The sequence below is a fragment of the Phoca vitulina genome, unplaced genomic scaffold (genome assembly GCF_004348235.1).
Source record: "Phoca vitulina isolate PV1807 unplaced genomic scaffold, GSC_HSeal_1.0 scaffold27, whole genome shotgun sequence".
Lineage (NCBI taxonomy): Eukaryota > Metazoa > Chordata > Mammalia > Carnivora > Phocidae > Phoca > Phoca vitulina.
In genome coordinates, this window is record NW_022589730.1 from 1025292 (window position 1) to 1047004 (window position 21713).

Consider the following 21713-nt stretch of genomic DNA (forward strand, 5'->3'; position numbering starts at 1 on the left):
GGTTCACAGAGCTTTCTTTATTTTACCTTAAATATAGTTGAATTTTAAAAAGCTTCAATAAATTCAATGATTTAAAATAATCAGAGATACCAACACATTTTTTCATGGTCCAGAAATGATTCCACAGATTTTCTTTAGCAAAGTCATTTGTAATAGAATTTTCATATTTATATTCTTAGGTAATCATTTGTATTTTCTCTCTATATAAATACTGTCAATTTGTCTAGTGAATTTTGGGAGGAAAAAGGAAGGTATACATTAGTGGTAGTTCTTTCAAAAAAAAAGAAAAAAACAAAAAAAGAAAAACCACCCTGGATTTTAGAAATGGAAAGGGTTTTAATGCCCCCAGCTTCTACCGTTGTAGTAGGTAAGGGAGCAGAGTGGGGCCGGCCCAGCGCGGTGCACCGGGCGCCCTTCGCTGTGCCCCATGGAGCCCGCTGGCCCCGATGGCGCAGGGGCACTGACGCCCCAAGCCTGTTCCCGTGGAACAGAAGTGTGGGCAGAGCCAGGAAGCCACCTCTGGTGGCTGCACTTGAAAGTCCTCCCTCTGTGAAGGATGCCCAAGTTAACACCAGGATTTCCCCGCTGCACGGAAAAGAAAAGGGGAATATAATTTTTCCCCTCGTTTTTGTATAGAATATTCTGGAGATGGAATTTAACAGAGCTGAAAAGTCAGCCTATAGACCCGCCCGTAGAAACGCGTCATGGCCTGTTTCTCCCCGAGGCGCTGGGTCAGAAGACCTCTCAAAAGACACACAAGTGCCTGCCTGCTCCTTCCTCAGCACCAGTCATCAGCCAACGAGCCCAGGATTTTAACACGACAGACAGAACCCCGAGGCCCCCAGGTGGGCTGGCCTGCTGGACACGGGCTTCCACGCAGGTGACTTTGTCACTCTGCCGCAAGCATGCCCGGGGTGGGGGGGAGAGAAGCGAGGGGTCTGGGCTTCCGTGGCATTAGACACAAAAAATACAGCCCCGTGGAGCGGCTGGGCTGGAAACGCACGCGCCACCTGGCGATAGAGACCCGCCCCTGAGGCTGGCCGCCGTTGTGGGAGGCCCAGGCCGGGCGGGCAGCGGCAGGCAGGGGGACCCGCTGCCTTCACGCTTCCACGCAGACAAAATTAAACAGTGCCGAGTTTAAAAACAATTGCTTCTTAGCCCTTCAGCAATACTTTTTAATTAGTTTTAAATGTTAGTGGTTCCTGTAATGAACTTAGAATAGAAATATATTTAAATAAATAATTTTTAGGGACTGTTGGCATTTATGATTCTTGGATGCATGGTCTGAGCGCACTAGAGTTGATGTCAGGAAGAAGTAAATATCCGGGCTTGTTAAGCTGCAACAGCCCTGGATTTTTACCCTGGAAATCTTTTTGAAATAAGTAGGTCCCATGTTTCCTGCGTTTTAATTTATATTATTTCAAACGGCAAGAGCTTTTACTTCCTTACCATTTTAAAAAACAGATTGAATTTATGGTCTTACTGAGTCCGCTCTTGTTTGCTAATTTCCATCCTAGCGCTGAAACCAACATGGGTTGGCCCCTAAGGTTGGGATCTGGGCTGGAAGGCTGGCCCGGACAGGTAGTTCCCCCCACACTTCCCAGGCAAAAATCACTGCAGCTTCTAGGGCCCTGGGGTGATTGGAAAAGGAAATGGGTTGGATATGCTGAAATTCAGGCGCTGTTACATTTTTTAAAATTTTAAGTCCTATGAAGTGTTACTGGTGAGGTAAAGCCTCTTTTCAGTAAAGACATCCTCCATCTGGAGCGAGGGGACAGCAGGTGCGGGCAGCCCCTCCCCTCCCACGCCCCACCTGGAACGGGCCTTGACCACAGCGATTTATTTCTCAAGTGATCCCAAGAGCCAATACTTTCACTTAACGTTGACGATGGGAAGGCAATTCAGAGTGTGGTCATTTTGGGACACGGCCGGCAGTCTCTAACGAGGAGGTAATTTCTACTACATCTTCGTCCATCACAGATGTAAAAAAAAAAAATCCACCGTTAGGAGGTTGCATTTTTATTTTAGAAAAAAAGTGAAAAATAAAAATTTCAAGACCAATCAAGATACACATAGATATTGCTTAAATCTAAGCTGTCAACCCTCGTTGACTTTCCTCGGAGAAACACCACGGATATGACATCCACCATCAGCGACCAGGACCTCACATTCCACGGTTTCCATTCGAATAATCAAGGAACGCAATTCAGAAGTCATATTACATCCTGCATTTTATTCATTTCCATATGACAAAAATAGTAACCTAGTCTAAGACATCCATTTCAATCAGTAGATGTGTCGAGCCACAGATTTATCATAAAAAATATTGGATCTCGGTAAGAACGCCGGCTGGCTCCGGGGGCCCCAGCCCTACATGGTGCTGCAGTAGAAAAATAGTCTCTCTCTTGACCACGCAGAGAGGGACGGCCTGGTCCTGAATACAGAGGGGGGCACGCCTCGCCGTCCCTTCACGAGCCATCTTATTTACAACACTTTACATTTCTTTTTTAAGTTATATACACATCCTTCTGGGATAAGAGAGAACACTACATGGTACCAAATCCTAACCAAAAAAAAAAAAAAAAAAATCACACCATAAAGGACACATAAATAATAAAATCATTGCACCGCGGACACAGCAGTGCTAAAGGGGTCAGCGCTGGGTTCGGACAGGAGGAGACCGCTACGCCGGTGGAGTGAGGCGTCTTCAGGACACGACGACGTGGCACGCTGAACGTGGCTGTGGTCGCGTGGAAGGATTGTCCTGTGTCCCTGTTCTAGCTGAGAAGACACCGCTGTCCGGTTCCTGCTCCGGGGCGTCTCGGGGCCGGCGCCGTGGGAGGAGGCGCGCCGTCCCGGACTCCAGCACGCTCGCAGCGCACAAAATGAGGTAGCACAACACCGCCCGTGCGGGCCCCGACCCCGACCGCGACCCCGCGCCCGCCAGCGGTCCCCTTCCTTACGCCAAGCCGTTTAAACAAAGTCAGCAGCTTCAGACTGTATTTTGAACGATCGGACGACATTGTGCTTTGTTTTCATCTGAGAAGATAATAAATAAATCAGAAAATGTCCCAGTGGTGACTGATTCTACTGCCAGACATCGATCTTTCTGTCCAGTTTACTGTACACGAGAACCGGCGCTCGGAGGCAGTCAGAATCCTGTCTGGGTGTGAGAGGACGGGGAGGCTGCGGGAGCACCAGGCCCTCACAACGTTCTCTGAGCCCGCTAGCTCCACGCGGCGCCACGGTCCTAGGATTAATTCATCAGAGTTGTGTTAGGGGTGGTCAGGGTTTTAAATGGGCTTTGTAGAAAAGTTAAATAAATCATTTTAATTTAAGAAATGGCAGGCCCTAGTTTACTGAGGAACAGACAAGTCTTGGTGGCTTTTCTGTTTAAGTGGCATAGATTTCTCATAGTGTTCCACCTTAAGACAAAACAAGAAACTGTGACAGTTTTTTTCTTCATTTTCCTTAAACCAAAGTACTATTTATAAAATACTTTACATCTTTTTAAGTTTTCAAATTATAGACAAACCTCCCTAATACAAAATACTAAAAGTGCAATAGTATAAATTAAGAGTTCGCAACCACATTATACAAACATTACCTTTTTATTGTACAACTTTGATAACGTGAAATATTTCCTCACAACTGCTTATAATGTTGTGAATAATTTACGGTGATGCTCGTCTGTAACTTGTTCCCAATCGCTGGGCTACAGACCACACTAGGGAACAATTGTCCACATAGCAGCTACAAACATTTAAATTAAAAAAAAAAAAAAAAAAAAGGAACAACAACAAAAAAAGGCTTGTCACTGACAGGAACTTGCACACGAAAGCATGCGGTCTTTCCCAGTGGGACTTCACAACTTGCCTGCATTGAAATAACTCACTTATTTATAGTAAAACAAACTCTGCTTAAAAAAAAAAAAAAATCACATAGCCAGATGTATTCTGCAGTACAAAAGCTTCCTTGAAAGTTGGGGCTGTATTATCTGTTACCCGCATAATCTTAACATTATAAATACTACAGACGAAGGTACGGCCAGAAGACGGCGCTGGGAGGACCGGACCACATCCTCAACAGTCTAAAAACAGAGTTCAAGTTTCTAACTAATTCGAACAAAACCTTTGAGTGAGTGTCGCTGGGACACGCAGGGGACCCCTCTCTCCCTCACGGGGGTTATTAGGTTTTGGGAGGAACGAAGTGGATGTGGTTTGAGCCCTTTCCATTCCCAAGGCGGTTTTACAAGGACTTCTCTTTTTGACTTAAATTTATTTAAAAGGTTACAGAGTTCCCAAGAACAGTCAAGCTCACCGTGGAAAGAGTACCATGCAGTGCGTCCGAGACAAGCTTCCAGCAGCCACACGGTGAGCGTGTTTTCCGCTACGGGTCACATCTTAAGGGGAACTGGGGCACAGGGCCTCGCAGCCTGATGGTCGCACTTGGCGGCGTGCGCTCGGGACAGAGCAGACGGGCGGAGCCCGAGCACAGCTAGTTAATACCAATCTCCTTGTTATCCTCAATAAACCTCGTGAATGGACGGCTGGCTCCCGTTTCGGAGTTTGCTTTGTCCAAACCCACGATGGGTGGACTACCGCCGGTGCGCGCTTTGTCCATCCCGGTGGTCAGAGACCCCAAGGGGGGGATGGCGCTTCCACCGAGACTTACTGGGAGCTGGGGAATGCCGCCATTCTGGATGACAGAGATCTCATTGTTCTTCATGGCCAGGCCGTTTGTGATGGCCGCAGCATACTGGTTCCAAAAACTTGGGTCAACGTTCATTGCTCGCGCTGCCAGATCCTTCTGAAACATTTCTGAGAACTTCAGGGCATCACCACCCAGCAGAGCCATGGGGTTTTCCACGGACAGGCGGCGGCCGCGCCTCGCGGGGGCGTTATTCCACATGTGCGTGCCCATGTGCACCTGCGTGGGAGACACGGAGAGACAAGGCACAGGTGAGCAAGCCCAGCACCGGAGGCAGGTGCGCGTCTGTCTCCGCGCGGCCCGCGTGTTGTCCAGAAACCCAGCGCAGCGGTTTCAGAATCGGTTTCCGTTTCCCGTTCTGAGCATCAGTTAGGGACAACAGAACACTGTTGGGGGAGCTTTTCTGAGCATCTTATATTTAAATGTGCAATATTTCTCTTTCTACAAAAAGCAAAACCAGTCAATGTCTTCATGAATGTTTCTTTCCCTGGACGAGCTCGACACAGTAAGGTTCCCCCATACGGTGGACAGTCCACAGGCCCCCCGGGGGGTTGCAGAGCTCGGAGGGCACAGAGCCTTTTGCCCTCCTGCCTCTGCCCTGCCCCCCTGGAGGGCCGTGTACTTGAACTCCCAGCTTCCCCGGGCCCCACAGTCACCTGCCCCCTGACGCGGAAGGAGCACCTGGGCCCGTGTGGCCAGCAGAGACTTCCGGCGGCTCCTGTCCCACCAGGAAGGAGCGGCCACAGGCTTCGAGCTGTTCACCGTCTCTGAAAAGTGCCCCGCGGCCCGGACAGGCACGCGAGGTGGACAGAAGGGGGCATGTTTAGCGAGGAGTGCTGAGCACCTTGTCCACACCCCACAGGGAGAACGGACAGCGTGGTCGTCAGCCTGAACGGGAACCCTACGCTGGCGCTCACGCTGGGAAGCTTCCCCCGGACGCCGGCCGGGCCTGTCGGCAGCCAGGTGCACGAAGGCAGAACCGAGCTCTGGCCTGGGCCCGGGACGCGCACTGCTTTATCTCGAGCGAGTGTTTAAAAGCCCCGCTTATCCTGTTGTCCTGTGTCCAGGCCCCGCGACGGACCGCCCAGGGGCGGAGCCTGTGCGCTCGGTCAGGTCGGTCAGCCCGCAGCCGGCCGCGCGAGCCCCGAGGGCAGGCCCGGTCCGCGGCGCTCAGCACCTGCTCCTCGCTCGCACGTGCGCACGCCCGACACGCCGCGTGCACGCGCACGGCCCCCGGGCTCCCGCAGGCCCCGCCCGCAGCACGTACGGGGCGGGCCGACCCCCAGGGCTCAGCCCAGCGCCGCGCCTTACCTTGAGGTTGCCCTTGGTGGTGAAGGCCCTCCCGCAGATGGTGCAGCCGAAGGGCTTCTCTCCCGTGTGCGTGCGCTCGTGGATCTGCAGGGCGCTGGCCGACGAGAAGGTCTTCCCGCACGACTGACAGTTGTGCTGCTTGGGCGTCCGGCGCGGCGGGGGGGCCAGCATGGGCGCGAGGCCGGGGCTCATGACGGCCGGAGGCCCGGGGGGCACCTGCCCGGCGGCCGGCAGCGGCGGGCCCTCGCCCGGCGGGATGGCCTTGCTGTGCCCGTTCACTTCCATTTTGATCATGGCGGGCGCGGAGCCGGCAGCCAGGCTAGGAGCGGTTTGGCCGGGACCTAGGGCAGAGTCGGGGTCACAGAACTGAGACGGCGGCTCGCTGGCCGCGTGCGTCAGCACGTGCTGTTTTAAATTACCCGCAGTGGAGCACCCGCGCCCGCAGAGCGCGCAGAGGAACGGGCGCTCCTTCGTGTGACTGCGGTGGTGGATCTCCAGCGCGCTCCTGCAAGCGAAGGGCTTGCCGCACACCCGACACACCGTGCCCGGACACTTACCCCGTTCTCTGCTCAGGAACAGCAGGCCAAAGGGGGCCTCCTCCTTGATGGCCGGCCGGCCGGCCGGGGCCGCCGTGAGGTCCAGCGCGCCTCCGTTTTCGGGGCCGGGGGCAGGGCTGTCCGGCCTCTCGGTCTTGAGAGGCGCTTCCTGGGGCTCCTCCTGGTTGCTGAGGCCCGGGGACTTGGAGTGCAAGCTCTCGCTGTTGCTGTTCATGGGCGACAGGGCGTGCGTGGAGGACGAGGACTCCGACAGGGCCGGGCTGCCCGCGCTCCGGCTCTCCAGGTCGCCCACGGCCGACGAGGAGTCGTTGCTCAGGTGGTCGCTCTCCCCGGACCCGTTCTCCATGGACTTCAAGGCGGTCAGCTGCGGGCAGCTCATGACCGAGTCCATCATCTTCATCTGGTTCTCCAGGGCGGCGATGCTGGAGATGACGGAGGGCGGCGAGGGCGGGCAGGACCCCGCGTAGGACAGGAGCGGCCTGGGCGCGTCGCCGGCGGGCTCCCGCAGCTCGGCGTCGTCCTCCATGGAGTTCTCGTCCGCGTCGTCGTCGTAGCCGCTGACGGCGTCCGCCGCCTTCTCGCCGTAGGGGAGCTCGGCGTCCATGGCGTCCGGGAAGCCGTCGGGCAGCGGCGTGTTGGGGATCTGGCCGCCCATGTGCATGCGGATGTGCTGCTGCAGCACCACGGCGTTGGTGAACTTCTTCTGGCAGATGGGGCACGAGTGCTGCACCCGCAGCGGCGGCTTGGCCCGGTGCACCCCGAAGTGCGTCTTCAGGTTGCCCTTGGTGGTGAAGGCGCGCCCGCAGATCTTGCACTTGAACGGCCTCTCCCCCGTGTGCGTCCGGTAGTGCATCTTCAGGGCGCTCTGGCAGCTCAGCACGCGGTGGCAGATGACGCACTGGTTGGGGTCCGTCATCTTCTTGTCGATGTTCTCCACCAGCTGCTGCAGCTTGGACGTCTCTGATGTTTGCATGGAGTCCAGCAGCCCCCCGAAGGGAAACTTGGCCTTGAACTGGTCCGAGCCGGCGGGAAGGACCGGGCTGCACAGGCCTGTGGAGATGCTGTTGTCCGTCAGGGCCGCGGATGCGGACGTGGTGGGGACCTCCCCTGCCCTGGTGTTTGCGCAAGGCAGGCTCACGGGCTCGGTTTTGGTCAGAGAAGACCCGCTGAGCGCTGGCTGTGGGGACTCGGCAGTCCCCGGGAGGCCCGACTCAGAGCTGTTGACGCCAGGGGACAGAGAGGTGCATTCGCTGGATGCGGGGGAGGGCCGCTGCGGGGAGCGGCTTGCAGGGGTGAGGCTGGGGGAGTCTGCGTAGCTGCTGACCCCGGGCATGGTGGGCGGGAGCTGCAGCCCAGCCGACGTGGGCACCGTGGGCAACACGGGCTTGCTGTCCAGCCAGGTGGTCACGGGCTTTTCTGGAGGCAGCGACATTCCGTAGGGGATGCCGGAGCAGGTGGGCACGTTGTCCAGGTACTCCGGGACGGGGTAGGGGTTCATCTGGATGTGGGGGTACTTCTCCTTGTGCCTCTGAAAGTGGACCTTCAGATTGCCCTTGGTGGAGAAGCGGTTCCCGCAGACGTTGCACTTGAAGGGCCTCTCGCCGGTGTGGGAGCGCAGGTGGATCTGCAGGGCGCTATCGCTCCCGAACACCTTGGCACAGAATCGGCACTTGTGCTTGAAGAACGGGTCCTCGGTGCTGGCCTTGGGCTCGAACACCGACACGTTCGGGGGCTTGCCCTTGCGGTGCTTCATGAGGGCGGACAGGGGGTCCAGCGCGTTGGCGGTGGCCGCAATGCTGACCAGCGGGTTGGGGAAGATGACGCTGCTGGCGGAGGTCTGAGGTAGAAGTGGGTTTGGCAGGCTGGGGGCTGAGCTGAGGAGGGGCCCTGGCCCCAGGGCGGGGGGCGTGGAGGCGTTCTGCGGCTGGGAGGTGCCGCTGGAGGTGCCGGCCGCCAAGGCCGGGGCGGTGGAGGCCGGGGCCGCGCTGGAGGACGCCGGCCCGCTAGCCTCGGCGGTATCGGAAGGGCCCCCGCTGGGGACGTGTGGGGTGCTTGCCCCGGAGGCCGGCTGGGCCAGGTGCTGGGGGCCCTCGTAGGCAGCCGCTTGGGCAGTGGGGCCAGGAGCCGCGGGCACAGGGGGTGCCCCGGCGGAGAGCTGCAGAGCCGAATGGGTGGCCAGCCCCTGGAGCTGGCTGGAGGCCGGCACCGGGGCGCTCTGAGCCGCTGTGGCTGCCCCGGGGTTCAGGGGCGGCCGCAGGGGCTGGCGGTTCATCATGGCCACCTGGCTGCGGATCTGCTCGATGAGCTGCAGCTGGTGAATCTGTTGCTGCTGCAGGGCCATCAGCTGCTCCAGGATCATGGGAATGGCCACCGCCGTCACCCCGCTGCTGGATCCCACGCTGCCTGCAGCCCTCGCGTTCTGGGAGAACTGCGCCACGGCCACCTTGGTGCTCAGGAGGGTCTCCAAGGTCACGTTGGTGTTTGGCATGCTGTATGCGGCCACAGGAGCTGGTTCGGGGATCTGAGGTAGAGGCGGCTTCCCTGGGTGTGAGGGGCCCAGGCTCTGGAAGCTTTTGTCTCCAGCCGGCTCGGCTTCCATGGGCTCCTCCTCCTTCTCGGGGGCCCTCACCTCACCGCCCTCGCCGTTCTCTGCGGGGGCCGGCTCCTCGGCAGCCTCGCTCTCCGTCCGGTCACTGGGAGAGCTTGCCGGGGAAGGTTCTGGAAACTCCTCGGACGGCGGTGCCGGCTCATCTTCATTCACAATCAGCACCAGCGGGTTTTTAGTGCAGGTCTTCTTGTGCTCCAGGAAGTCCGTCCACTTGAAGAACTCCGCACAGCACTTCTCGCACACGTTTGTCTCCTCGCCTCCGCTTCTGCCCTCGCTCCCGCTGTCCCCATCGTCGGCCCCGTCCCCGGGGACGGCTACAAAAACCAAGAGATTACGTCAGCCAGAGGCTCCTGAGACAACCACCTCCATTTCAAAATTTCGCACATAAGTAAAATCAATATTTTTTATTTTGTACAAATTACCCCACTTCAACGTTCCTGACGTCCCAGAGTGTGTATTCTATGACTCTTTCTAGCTGGCTAATCATTTTCTCAGCACAATCCATCAAATTATGAGGCTCTATCAATTGTGGATACTGCTTCTTAATGAAATTCCATAGAAGCCATTGATTTCCAATATTTTCATACAATCTTCAGCCACCCTGTCTGTTGGGTACAAAGCCAGCTTTCGATGGGCTCATTAGGATTCCCCCTACCATCGGGCTTCCTCATTTCCAGCAAAATTAGAGATGCCTTTGCCAGTTCACTTAACATTGCTAAACTAATCCGTAACCTTTCAAACTCACGTCAGCACCTGACAGGGGAGCCGGCCGCCGTGACTCTCGCAGGGTTGGACCGTGAGATTTATTGTCTTTACACGGCACAGAGACATCACACATTTAATGTAATTCTATAGAACCTTTCAAATCAATGGGCATTTATTTCACGTATGAAACTTCATCTAAATACTTTCATCGGTAAATGTAACAAAAGAGAATATAAGCACTTCTTACATCCCTGCTCAGAAAAATCGTCTCCCGGACTCCTAGTTTGATCAACAAATCAATCCCGAATCTTCTCAGTCCTTTGTACTTTCCTCACGGAGAGGGCACATTTCTACGTTTTAGGATTTGCGCAAATGAATATCATCCATATAGTCTGGGCCTAAAATTAATCATGTTTAATACAATTAATTGGCTCTGTCAGATGCAATATTTCTTGACGAAATGAACCAAAATTATATGTTGTTGTGATTAGCCAATAGAGTTCGGCGGTTTGTTAACAAACTAGAAATTATATATTTAAAGTTCATTTATGTTGACATGTTTAACATGAGAATGTTGTACTCAGACACACTTTTTGTACCTATTTTCATCTATTCTCATAGAAAGACTTGGCAAATTATATGCTTGCGCCATAGTGGAAAACCCTCTAATTGGTTACACATGTTTAATTACTGTTGTGGGCAGCTACTTCCTGACTTCCCGTACCCTCTTGTGCCGAATAACAACCATGTTTAATGAACAGTTCTAATTCACACCTGATCAAATAAATAGCCATCCAGGAGCGAGGAATCAGCACACGAGCACATTCCTAGCTCCTATTTTTTGGTAGCTGGGATGAAAGGTAGTGCTCGGCAATTACTCAGGCTCGATGTGCTGGCCTACGTATTACTGACTCGTAACTGCTTTTCGTCAACTTACAGAAGGAGTGACAGCAACAAATCAGTTTGAACAGAGACAAATGACAGCTGCAGATCAGCTCTTTGTTACCCTGCACAGCTGAGTGGGAGAACAAAACATCCTCAAGTTTGTGTCCCCGGAAATAATCTGCTGCTGTAACAGCGACAAATATACTTGCTAAGAAGTCTCCATATTTTGTCTTTTTTGGGTTTTGGAAAAAGAGTAACTTGGCCCTGATTTTAGTAGAGAAATCTGATTTTTAAAAAAATCCTGTAAAAACACTTAGTCCCTCTACAGGGAAGAAAATAAAAATATTTTTCGAGGCTAGTCAGCTGCTCTCCACGAGGCCATTATTTCCAGGTAATTTATACATGCCTTTAAAAAAATTATTAGCCGTGTTCAATTAGCATTTTCTTAACTGGCTAAACCATCTGAAGGGGGAAAAGAAGTTAGAGCTTGCAGCCCATAAAGACATGCTAGACTCTTAAACTAAATTCAGTGCTGAAGATCAGACTGCACGAAGTCTCATTACTGTATAAGGAAGGAATGTAATAGGTGTCTATAATGAGGTTGAATATAGCTAGAAGCAAAGACACAGCTGATTTATACTGCAGATAGGCACATTAACAAAATAAATACTTGGGAGGACTTAACTTTGCTCAATGTATGCAAAATCTAATTTTAAACATGCTAAGGTTATAGAACAGGACAAAAAACAAAAAAACAACTCCTGAAATTTTCAGGTAAATAGTTCCTGATACAGTAAGTAATCAGGCTGGAATCAATGTTACACTGGATCGTAACTATTGTAACTATTCTAACTAAACACAGAATAGAATATTTCTTAAGAGTTCTTTTCCAATATTTAAAGTGATGATATTAAAGGCTTGCTATAATCTTGTAAAGATTTTTATTTTAATACTTTTAAAAGAGAAAAATACCAAGAAATTAAATATTGCTGACTTGTTGAAATGTTTTCTACCTTTAACGCCTCAGAGATAAAATGTGTAATCACAGGGCACAGAAAAGCATTCACATGGTGTAAACATTTAAAATTTTATGCAATTAAACGCTGTGTGGATCTTATTCAAAGAATGCTTTTTCTTTATGTGGATTATGTGTTAGGGACAATTCACTGCATAAATGCTTACAATTAGGCTGACTGAAAGTGCGTTCAATGTTAGAAAAATTAACTTAATTGTAAATAAATGATACCTTACAAATGAACATTTCCCAGATATTCTGTGTAACAAATATGTGAAATACAGAAATACTATTCTTGTTTTACACTGTTTTCCTCAGAGCTTAAGTGACCCAAACAAATCTCTATTTACTTTAAAGATAACTGTTTAAGTTTCCATTGGTCTTTCATGCGCTAGGACTTTTAGGGTTCGCATCCAAATTCATGGAAGCTGGGACGTGTCCTCCCAGGTAATGTCCTTCCCCCACGGGCGGGTCTGCAAACACCACAGGTGTTCCTCACCCACAGAAACTGCACAGAGCATCTCAGCCCTTCCTACCAAATAATAAGCCATTTTGTTTAATGCAATTATAAATGATAATTACCTAAACGTAATGAAGATATTCTTGTCAAAGCAGAATACCCTTCCACTTATATTCCTTTAAAATTGAAGCAAGAAAGCAAACCTGCAGAGGAAATTGTGTAAAAATGGCATTCTGGCCATTTGGACCTGTTAACAGTTCATTATGTTAATGAACCTAACAAGACAAACAATTGTTGGATCTTATTATAAGCAAAGTTTCATAATAAATTTGCCTTTTAAAGCTAAAACATAGTTTAAAAACTACAATTAGTGAAGGAAAAATTCTTCAAATACAATTTGGATTTCTTACTTGGGGCAAATAATTTAGAATCACCACCTATTTTTGTTTTGTTTTGTTTTTTTAATTGGGGTCTGTGCAAACACAACACGACCCATCGTTACTCTCACTTGCTAAGATGATTCACTACCAAGGTAAGCTAGGATTATTTCACTACCAAAATCTGAAGGTGATTCGCATTCCATAAAAGTTAGAGAACCGCACATTTCATGAGATAGTCTTGAAAACAATGCATACGAATAAAAACTCTATTTCATTATGGAATTGTAATCCTGGTTGCATGTTTTGAGAACGGCATTACACAACAAGCATGAGCACTTCGCCTGACTTGACCGGGAGGAAATAACCCAGATGAGCCCATCTCACCAGGGGCAGAGCTTGTAGAAGGAGGAAGACTGCGGGCAAGTATAGAGGGAAAGCATCGACTTCTGATGTGTTCAGAACAGAGGGGGACATAAAGAAAGTTGTTCTAACTTGCTGTGGCAGCTCTTCTCACTACCACGATTCAATGTATGTGCTGAAATGGCAGCATTCGAGTCTTCTTCTTTTTGAAAACCACTTTCTCTAACAAGAAAACCCATATGGAAAACTGAATGCGGCTCACAGTTTAGAGAACTTCTAACACCCTTTAACCCTGCCTTGTCTGAAGACAACACTTCTTTGGATGTACAAGCATGCCGCCATCCTGTAGTTAAACTTACATTTTTTAAATTGGCCTTTGTAGTTAAAAATAGAAGTTATTACATCCATTAGTGAACATGGCTTCAAATTTTTATTTCAAGGTAAAAGCATGTCAGTGAGCCAGTGTAACAATAGGACAACCCTCGAAGGGTGAGGAATTTATTTCCAAAGCAATTGGAAATTGTGTCTTAAGGGAGGGGGTTTGAAAAACAAGCATTAGAATCATTATCATTATTGTCAAAGTAATTTATTTTCTGCATTCTGACTGTTCAAGGACGGAGAGACCTGGGGTTGTAAACAGGCCAGGGATGAGGCAGGAATTTACAGGGCCCGGCGTCACCAGCACAAGCCAGGAGCCTGCTCAGCACCTCGCCCGCGACAGCACGCAGGCAGGACCCTCCCTTCCTGGTTAACAAGCACGTCTGGGTCTGGTCGCCGCTCCTCTGGCAAGCGCCCCGCGGATCTGAGCCCGCTGCGTATCCGTGTGAGGAAGAGCTGTTCTGGGAGGAACTCTCCTTGGCTCATGTCATCCGTGGCCCAGCCATGCTTCAAGCTGAATTGGTTCTCCTGAACGCGGTCAGGAGGAGGGAAGACAGGCTGAAAGATAAAGCTGTTTCAGTTTACGAGAGGAAATGTGTAACTAGTTCACAGCTATCCCCACACTTGCCATTTACACTGAAGATTTTCAGGGTTTCTATCACTGTTCAAATATTCTGGAGCAGGTTCTACAGAAGAAGGAAAATGGGTCCCACAGTGTTTTAGAGAAAGCCTCTAACAAAAGGATAGCTTCGATGGCAGTCTTAAAAATAGATGGATTTTTTCTTCTTCTCACTAATAAAACACACAGAGAATGTTTACGAAAAATGTTTCTGTTCTTAGGAACAAACCCCTCAGTGTGAGAGGAGCCCCCCAAAACGGTTTCATTTTTCTCTGTGTTAATTCCTGGTCTGTTACATAATATGCACGGATCATGTTTTCACTATCTGTAAAGGCACACTACGGTCTTCTCAAGAATGACGTGGCAGAAGACAGGCAGGATATTTACACCCGGGATGATCTTTTTAAGGCCACAAGTGAAAAGCATTGTTGGAATATATTTCAGAACCTCTGAGACATAATGCTTCCTTTAAAAATCTCCAACTACAGCTCCTCGCAAGGCTTTTCAGTTTTCTCTCCTGAGGACTACGGCGCCTGGTAAAGTAAGCTAGGCGATTACAAACACATAGTAGATGGGTGTTTCATCTTTTTGTGTATCAACCTCAAATGCTCACGGTTACTCTGCTACACTTTTGCTACCTATTTTTAATTCCCTACAATTAACAAAAGGAGAAGCAGTACTGGTTCAGTATGGGAGAAGGGATGTTAACTTTTCCACTTTAATTAGTAACTATAAAATGCCACGCGGGTCTGTAGGAAAGGAGAAGGTACTTTCTGCTTTGCCTTTACCACCCCTTAAAAATCTAGAAAGCATTTTTCAAGTTTTCCTAAATTGTTAGGAGACACTTATTTCCTTGCAAATTAATTCTTTTTAACTCCTTATGATAGCTTTGAATCCCATAAAGAAAGATGAATTATCACATACTGAGCCCAAGCTGTGAAACAGGAGGAGACAAATAGAGACCCCTACTGTGTTTAACAATGTAGAAGAAATTCCAGACGCAATAGAAAAATTTTGTCCTTTTCCCCAGACCTCCAGGCTTGTGTGCGCGGAGCTGAACAGTGGAGGGCACTCTTGTTATGCTGAACGCCAGCACTGACCGGCACGCGGGCTCCCTCCGACTCAGGGGCCCACATCTCAGATTTGTTAAGTAACGACCACTTGTGGCACAGCCACCAAATGTCTTCTGTTTAAAACATGTGCAGCTTCTCATCTGTGTGGTGAAGCACCAGGGAGGGAAAACACCGTCTCCTTCATGGACACACGCAGATGGAAGCAGCCACAGCACACACTGGCTTCACCTGGGCCCCGACGCCGCGGCAGAGGAAGATGCGGGTTACGCTCGAGGCGTGTACTGCAGCTCCTTCGCTTGGATGCTGGGGGGCAGGCACGCCCCGGAGGAAGACACACACATCACCGTCCGTGCCCACACACGCAAACACTCCCGAAATAGGTCAGCGACGCAAGCCATCCCCACCCAAGTTCGGTGAGGGGCGAAAACAAGGTTTGCGCGGGGTCACTTTTGCTTCGGATGAGGACGGTCTCAAGTCCGACCCGACACGTGCCGCCCCGCAGCGCGCCTCCTCGAGGGCCCACGCTACTACCCTCACCCACGCAGCCAGTTTTCAAATCCACTGCACATAAAATAAATAAATAAGCACAGCCACTTAGGCGTACAAACACACCTGGGTCCAAACAGCCTGGAGAAGCAGGAGCTGCACTGTGTCCGGGAGCGAGGCTCTGCTGAACTGTAACCGCCTTGCCCCCGGGCTCAGGTTATTAAATCATTCCCATTATTTGTCAGCACTTTCCCGCTAAGTTTCTACGTAGGCACAAAATCCTCTGGGGAAAGCAAGCCACCGCCCTGGGCCGCTGAAGCCCGCGGCTGTGCCCACACAGGAGCCGCACAATGGAATTACCGAGCGGTGCCGAGAAGAGGTCACTCTCGAAAGGAGGACCAGGGAGGCCGGCGAACGCAGACCAAGTGCCGCGGCACCTGCAGGGTTAATTAAACAGTTCAAGATGTAATAGCCACACAAAAGAAGCCCGTTCTCTCTTCTTGAAGAACTATAAACACTTGTGCTGAACGAGATGGGCATTTGATAAGCCGTGCAGCACGGAGCCGACTCGTGGGTCTCTAGTTAACACTCAGACTCAGTGTTAACACTTAATAGAACAGTGTTGAGTCCTGTTGCCAAGGTCAACAGCACAGATGCACTAATTGTATTATGAGCTTGACATCTAGTGGCCACCCCTGGCAGGGCAAAGCAGGCAAAGGTTAAATCAGCAAGGCCTGTCACGGCGCCTCTAACCACCCACCTTCGGGGAGCGCCAGGCGGAAGCTCCCCCACTCCGCAAGCCTCCCTTCCACAGACCTCAGGCCAGGCCCGGCTCGGCGCTGGGCGGCCAGACGCTTTCCGGCAGAGCAGGGGGCAGGGAGCCACATGGTCGGCCTGGCCAAACCGGGGGTGACTGGAAAAGACAGGCCCACGGACGACAGGATTTAGACACCAGGCTGGTGCCCGGCAGGTCTCTGGTGGACAGTTCTGCCGCCGGGTCCCCTTTAATTAACAAACAAATCAATCTTAATCTCTCACATAAACAGAGCCCATTACATTATTTCATTATTTCAATTAATATTTTACACTTTCTGTAACGTGACCGGACCTATTTGTTTGCTTGGCAATCACACTGACAGTTAACTATAGTTTAAGTCATGAAAGTGTCCAAATTACAAGAGAAAAATCTAAGGTCAGGGCTTTTTTTAAATATAGAGGTTTATATAAAGTAATATTAAAACACTCAATTTTACATAGATTTTACTTATGTCTGATTTTGTATGAAATGTGAAGTAACTTAGCATACGCTGTCATTACAAACCTGTCCCAGGACTAGCAGGATTAGATCACATCTTTAGGAGACGAAGTAAGATATTTTGGTCTTATTCTGGCAACTAGTCAAGAAAATCATGTGGGAAAATAAAAATTAACAACATAAAATAAAAAACCCTTCCTGTTATAAATATTATGCAGAAAGTATCCTCCTTGAAACTATTTTGCAACGTTAAAAGATGGTGCATAAGGTCATCAGCAGCTAAGACTTGTTTTACTTAAAAAAAAAAAAAAAAACCAAACACACCAAAAACACCCTGTGTCAGTTCTCACACTTACGAATGCTAAATTCTAAATGATGTCCAGCACACACAACGGACACCTTGACTCCTTCTTTGCTGAATTCCGCCCCCCCCCCCAATGTTCTCAGAGCTACCTTGAGATGAACGGTAAAGCCTCTTACACACTGTGGTTGAAAATGAAATCTGACCCACTTTTGCCTGCTTTTGCCATCATCTTGTATACAAAAAAATAATCAGCTTGCTAAGTAATTCCTGCTGTTGGTACATGCCTTCTTCTTTTTCTGGCTCTGAACAGATCTAAAAATACTGGATTATGCATGTGTTGTGGAAGTTTAAAATGTACATAAAAACCCCCTAACTGCTACAGAATCAGTTCCTTCTCTGGAAGGTGGGAATTGGCATGCTTTTTGTTGACCACCAAATGATGCATTTTTAAATAGGTTAAGTTTTTAAAATGTTATTTTAAAAATAAATATTTGCAAATTCTTCTTTTCCTCCCCCGCCCCCCTTAGTTACTTTTCACCTTTCATGTTTCAGAGAAAACAATCTGCCTACGAATGGTAGAAAGTGGCTTCTGTATTGTTTGCTTTTGGAATGCTGAATTGTAAATGTGTGCAGTGTGGGCTGGGGGGGGGGGGGTACTCAAGGCAAACCATGCATATACAGATAAAAGAAAAAAGATCTCTTCACCGAGGGCTGGTGGCCTTCTTTCCCTTAATTTAAACACAGTCTGTGAATACCACTGGTAAATTCTTAAATCACACGCTCACCCCATTTAAAAGGATTTTTAAGATAGCCATACGACTGTAAGTTGGCAGAAAATAAAAACACACTTTGAAACAATTAGTGCTAACAAACAAAATACAGGATGGCAAATTGGTTTAAATTATAATATCCTTTTGTTCTTCCTTAAATACATATTTTCTTTCTAACGACAATAAAATACATCTTTATTAAGTTGTATTTTATACAACAAAGGACAACAATATCACACTTTTTTAAAGTTCTTAGTAGGAGTGTAAGTGCTGTTCTGTCAGAAGTTTTAATTAATTTTTCTTAGAACAAAAATATTCAGCTGGCTCAAAAGATTTCATTATCCGTGGCATATATTTAACTGAATTCTAAAGCTGCATCACATTTATTTCTAATTTTTCAGAAACAGGAATGAAATAATTTGCAATTTTAAATGATAGTTCTTACGGAGAAAGTAAGTCTCAGGCATCCTTCAAATAAATTTTACAACAGGATAACTTCAGAACTTAACACCAACCATTATTACTTTTTCTCATTGTAGATACGTCATATTTCATTTCTTCCATGATGAGGTTTGGGTAACACTGATGCTATTTTTGGAGAGCTATATTTCATTGCTTGCCTAAAAACCAAAGCCTGAGAAATAGTCATATTTTTTAAAGAACCAATCTCTTTTTACTGTAAATTAATGTGACTGTGCTCCTCTGCTCTCCCCCATATTGTACTAAAAATTGTACGTGTTTTTCGTGGCATTATCAATAGCCTTCAATTTTACTTCATGCATCTACTGCTTTATTAATATGTCACGCCCAAACTGATACAAAAGAACTATTTACTTTGTCTCTAAAACACTGTAAACTAACTTAGCTCTCTTATAACTTCATGCAGTCTGTTTCTTTCCATTGCATTTAACAAATTTACAATTTTGAGAATATCTGATTCATGCTGGAGTAAGGGAGTTTTCAGGACCCTTCCTCTTAAAAAAATATTCTAGTTATCTTACTAATAACGATCAGCACGACAAAGTAATACATCCATGAGCATTCCTTGAGTGAACGGAGAACAGAGTATCTTTTATACTCCATGAACAATCAGCTTCAGAATAATTAAATCAGAAAGAACTATTTTTTAAATAGTTTGCCTAAAGTACCTTTAAAACAATCCAGGAAACATACTACTTGACCAAGGCTCAGCCCCAGACAGGCTATTTCTGGCCTGTTGCAAAATATGATCAGGAACTGTGGCAATATCTTGATTACAATTCCCAAAGACTGTGAAAAACCCAAGCCTGACAAACTTTAATCCTACGATGGGTAAAAAAAAAAAAAAAAAAAAAAAAAAAAACACAACAAACCTGAATACGTTTCACCTCTAAATAAATTCAGTAACAAGAGGAATTCAAAAGAGAACTTGTAAATAATTTACTCCATCTTAGGTTTTCAAATATAGGCTACATATCCCTCAACATGTTTACACTATTAGGCTCACCATGCTCACATTTCTGACGTGAAATTAAAAATGAATAGCAGGGCCTCAGCTTGTTAATTGTTAAATACAAGGGGTTTTACTCTATTAATTAAAATATGCTTTAATAAAAGGAGACATTGCACATTTTGATAACGACCCTACAAAGCTGAGAAGTATTTACATTGTTGCATTTTGGGGCGGCTGTGAAAGCCGATTTTAAGCTATTCAGGAGCCACAATAATAAAGCTTTAAAATTCCTCACTGGGATGCAATGTAGTTCTTTTGAAGGAAAGACTGTCTTTCTCATTCGGCAGAAATAAATCCATTCATTTGATCATGTAGTCATTGAGAGCAATACAAAACAAACCAAGTGTGAGAAATTCTATGTGATGAAGTAAACAAAACAAAAAAAAATCCATTTCCATGACAAAAAGATTCTTTGTCCTTAATCTACCCACCATATGCAAGCGTTTCTTTTTAGCATATCTGCTGTTCTAATCTTGGGTGACTAGGCTACAGATAAGACTCCCTACCTCCACAGCGACAAAAAGACCCTAACGAGTTCACTAATTTTATTTAATTCACTAATTCCCACCGTGTTATAAGCATTTTCTCCCTTTCCCCATTCCGACGTGGACACATACCTGCTTTGCCAAACTTTACAACAGCGTGCGATAAACTCTTAAACTCCTTTTTTTCTTTTTTTTTTGCACCGAGTCTCACGGTAAAAAGATGCGTCTCTGCCTCGAGACAACTTACAATGGGTTAATCAGAAAAGTTGGCCGGCCTGCTTTTTCCAGGCGCTGCGGTCGGAGCTCCGCGCGGCTCCGGCCGCCCCTGGCGCACCCTGGGGACCTGCAGACGCGCGGGCGGCAAAGCGCAGCCGGGCCGGTCCCCCGCTCGCCAGCCTCCGAGTCCCGCGGCTCCTACCTTCCCTTCGGGATGCGGACGGAGCTCCCGGCAGCCTACAGGCGGCAGGGGTGCCTGCGGCGCGTCCCAGCACAGGCAAGGCCCGAGGAAACTTGGAGCCGCCAGAAACGTGCCGGGTCCGACCGCGTGCAAGGACCACCCCCACGCCGCGGCGGGGCTCGGCCGGCTTAATTCCCAAGGCGGCCATTAGAAAGGCCAGGCGACACTGACTTCCTACTCGCCTCGGAACGGGATCCGGGCTCGTCGGCGCGCCGGGACCTCGCCGGCTTCACGGCCCTCGGGGCACACGAGGCGGCCGACAGCCGGCCGCGGTGGGGGGCAGGCCGGGGGTCAGGGCAGCGGCCCCGCTCCGAGCGTGCACCGCCCCGGGGCCGGGCTCCGAACAAAGCTAACCGGGCGGCGGCCTCCCCGGCCCGCGTCCGGCGGTAGGTGAGCCCCGGACACGTCCCCGCTGCCGCGCCGGCCCGGGGGTCGCGCGGTGGCCGAGGCCGGGCCCAGCGTCCGTGCGCAGGGGCCGGGGAGGGCATCGCGGAGTCGGCGGCGCGGCCCCCTGCGCCCCCCCAACCCGCCTGCCCGGGCAGCTCGGGCCCCCAGCCGGCCCGAGCCCCGGCGCGTCCGCGCGCTGCGCCCCAACTCCGAGCAGCCGAACCAAGTTTACTTGCCCGCAACTCCGCGCCGCGCGCTCCGGGGAGGACCAGGGTTCCTGCGGCTGGCCTGCCGGGGCCGGGCACCGCGCACCGGCTCCGGGAGCAGCAGTTCCCCCAGCCCGCGGTGCCCCGCGCCCGACCCCCGCCGACCCGACCCCCGCGGCCCCTCACCGTGCTCGGGAGCCCCGTCCGGCGGCGGCAGCTCTTCGTCCGACTTGAGGTGCTGGGGCTTGGCCTGCTTGCGCCGAGACATGCTGCTAGCGGCGCGCGGGCCCCGAGCGGGACATCGGCATCAGCGGGGCGGCCGGCGGGGACGACACGGGGCGCGGGGCGCGGGGCGCGGGCGGCGGCGGCTGCGCGGGCCGCGCATGGGGCTGAGCAATTAGGCTGGTGAATAATGCATGGCCATTAGCGGCGGGCCGCGCCGATTGGCCGGTCTCCAGCGGACTCGGCGGCCTATGCAAATGAGGCCGCGCTCGCAATTAGCGGCCGCGCGGGGCGAGGGGCGCCTGCGGGACCCGGCGCGGCGGCGCTCACATCTCGGCCCGGGCGGCCCGGCGACTCGGCGCGGGCGCTCCTCGGGGCCCGGGGCGGCGGGCGCGGGGTGCGGCGGCCGCGCTGCCCAGGACGCAGGCGGCAAACTTTGGCGGCGGCCGCGCGGCGCCGTCTCCGCCAGCGCGCCGGGCTCGCCCCTTTATAGAGAGTCTGCGCCGCCGCCCGCGCCCCGCGCGCGCCCCCCCGCCGCCCGGCCGCCCCTCCCGGAGCGAGCGGCCGCGGGCAGGGCTCCGGCCCGGC

General features: G+C 50.4%; 1 protein-coding gene across 3 annotated transcripts; it reads right to left on the reverse strand.

Moving 5' to 3' along the window:
• Positions 1 to 264: 264 nt before the first annotated feature.
• SALL3 (spalt like transcription factor 3) lies at positions 265 to 21251 on the reverse strand. Of its 3 annotated transcripts, none has more exons than XM_032422691.1 (4): positions 16308 to 20464; positions 6579 to 9500; positions 6022 to 6362; positions 265 to 4929 (listed from the first exon to the last, which is right to left on the reverse strand). In XM_032422691.1, the coding sequence occupies exons 1-4, from the start codon at positions 16432 to 16434 to the stop codon at positions 4498 to 4500; spliced, it is 3822 nt and encodes a 1273-aa protein (XP_032278582.1). In that variant the 5' UTR covers positions 16435 to 20464; the 3' UTR covers positions 265 to 4497. The 3 variants fall into 3 exon arrangements, with proteins under 3 accessions (XP_032278582.1, XP_032278581.1, XP_032278583.1); XM_032422692.1 differs by lacking the exon at positions 16308 to 20464 and adding an exon at positions 21090 to 21251 and having other exon boundaries at positions 267 to 4929; XM_032422690.1 differs by lacking the exon at positions 16308 to 20464 and adding an exon at positions 21090 to 21251 and having other exon boundaries at positions 266 to 4929; positions 6022 to 9500.
• Positions 21252 to 21713: the final 462 nt, after the last annotated feature.

Bases quoted from the DNA above. Each gene is read 5' to 3' on its own strand.
- SALL3 (XM_032422690.1), bottom strand. From the start codon at position 21,171: ATGTCTCGGCGCAAGCAGGCCAAGCCCCAGCACCTCAAGTCGGACGAA. The intron at 9,501-21,089 runs GTGAGGGGCCGC...TGGTTTTTGTAG, and splicing joins GGACGGGGCTCCCGAGCACG to CCGTCCCCGGGGACGGGGCC. The intron at 4,930-6,021 runs GTAAGGCGCGGC...TCTCCCACGCAG, and splicing joins CCACCAAGGGCAACCTCAAG to GTGCACATGGGCACGCACAT.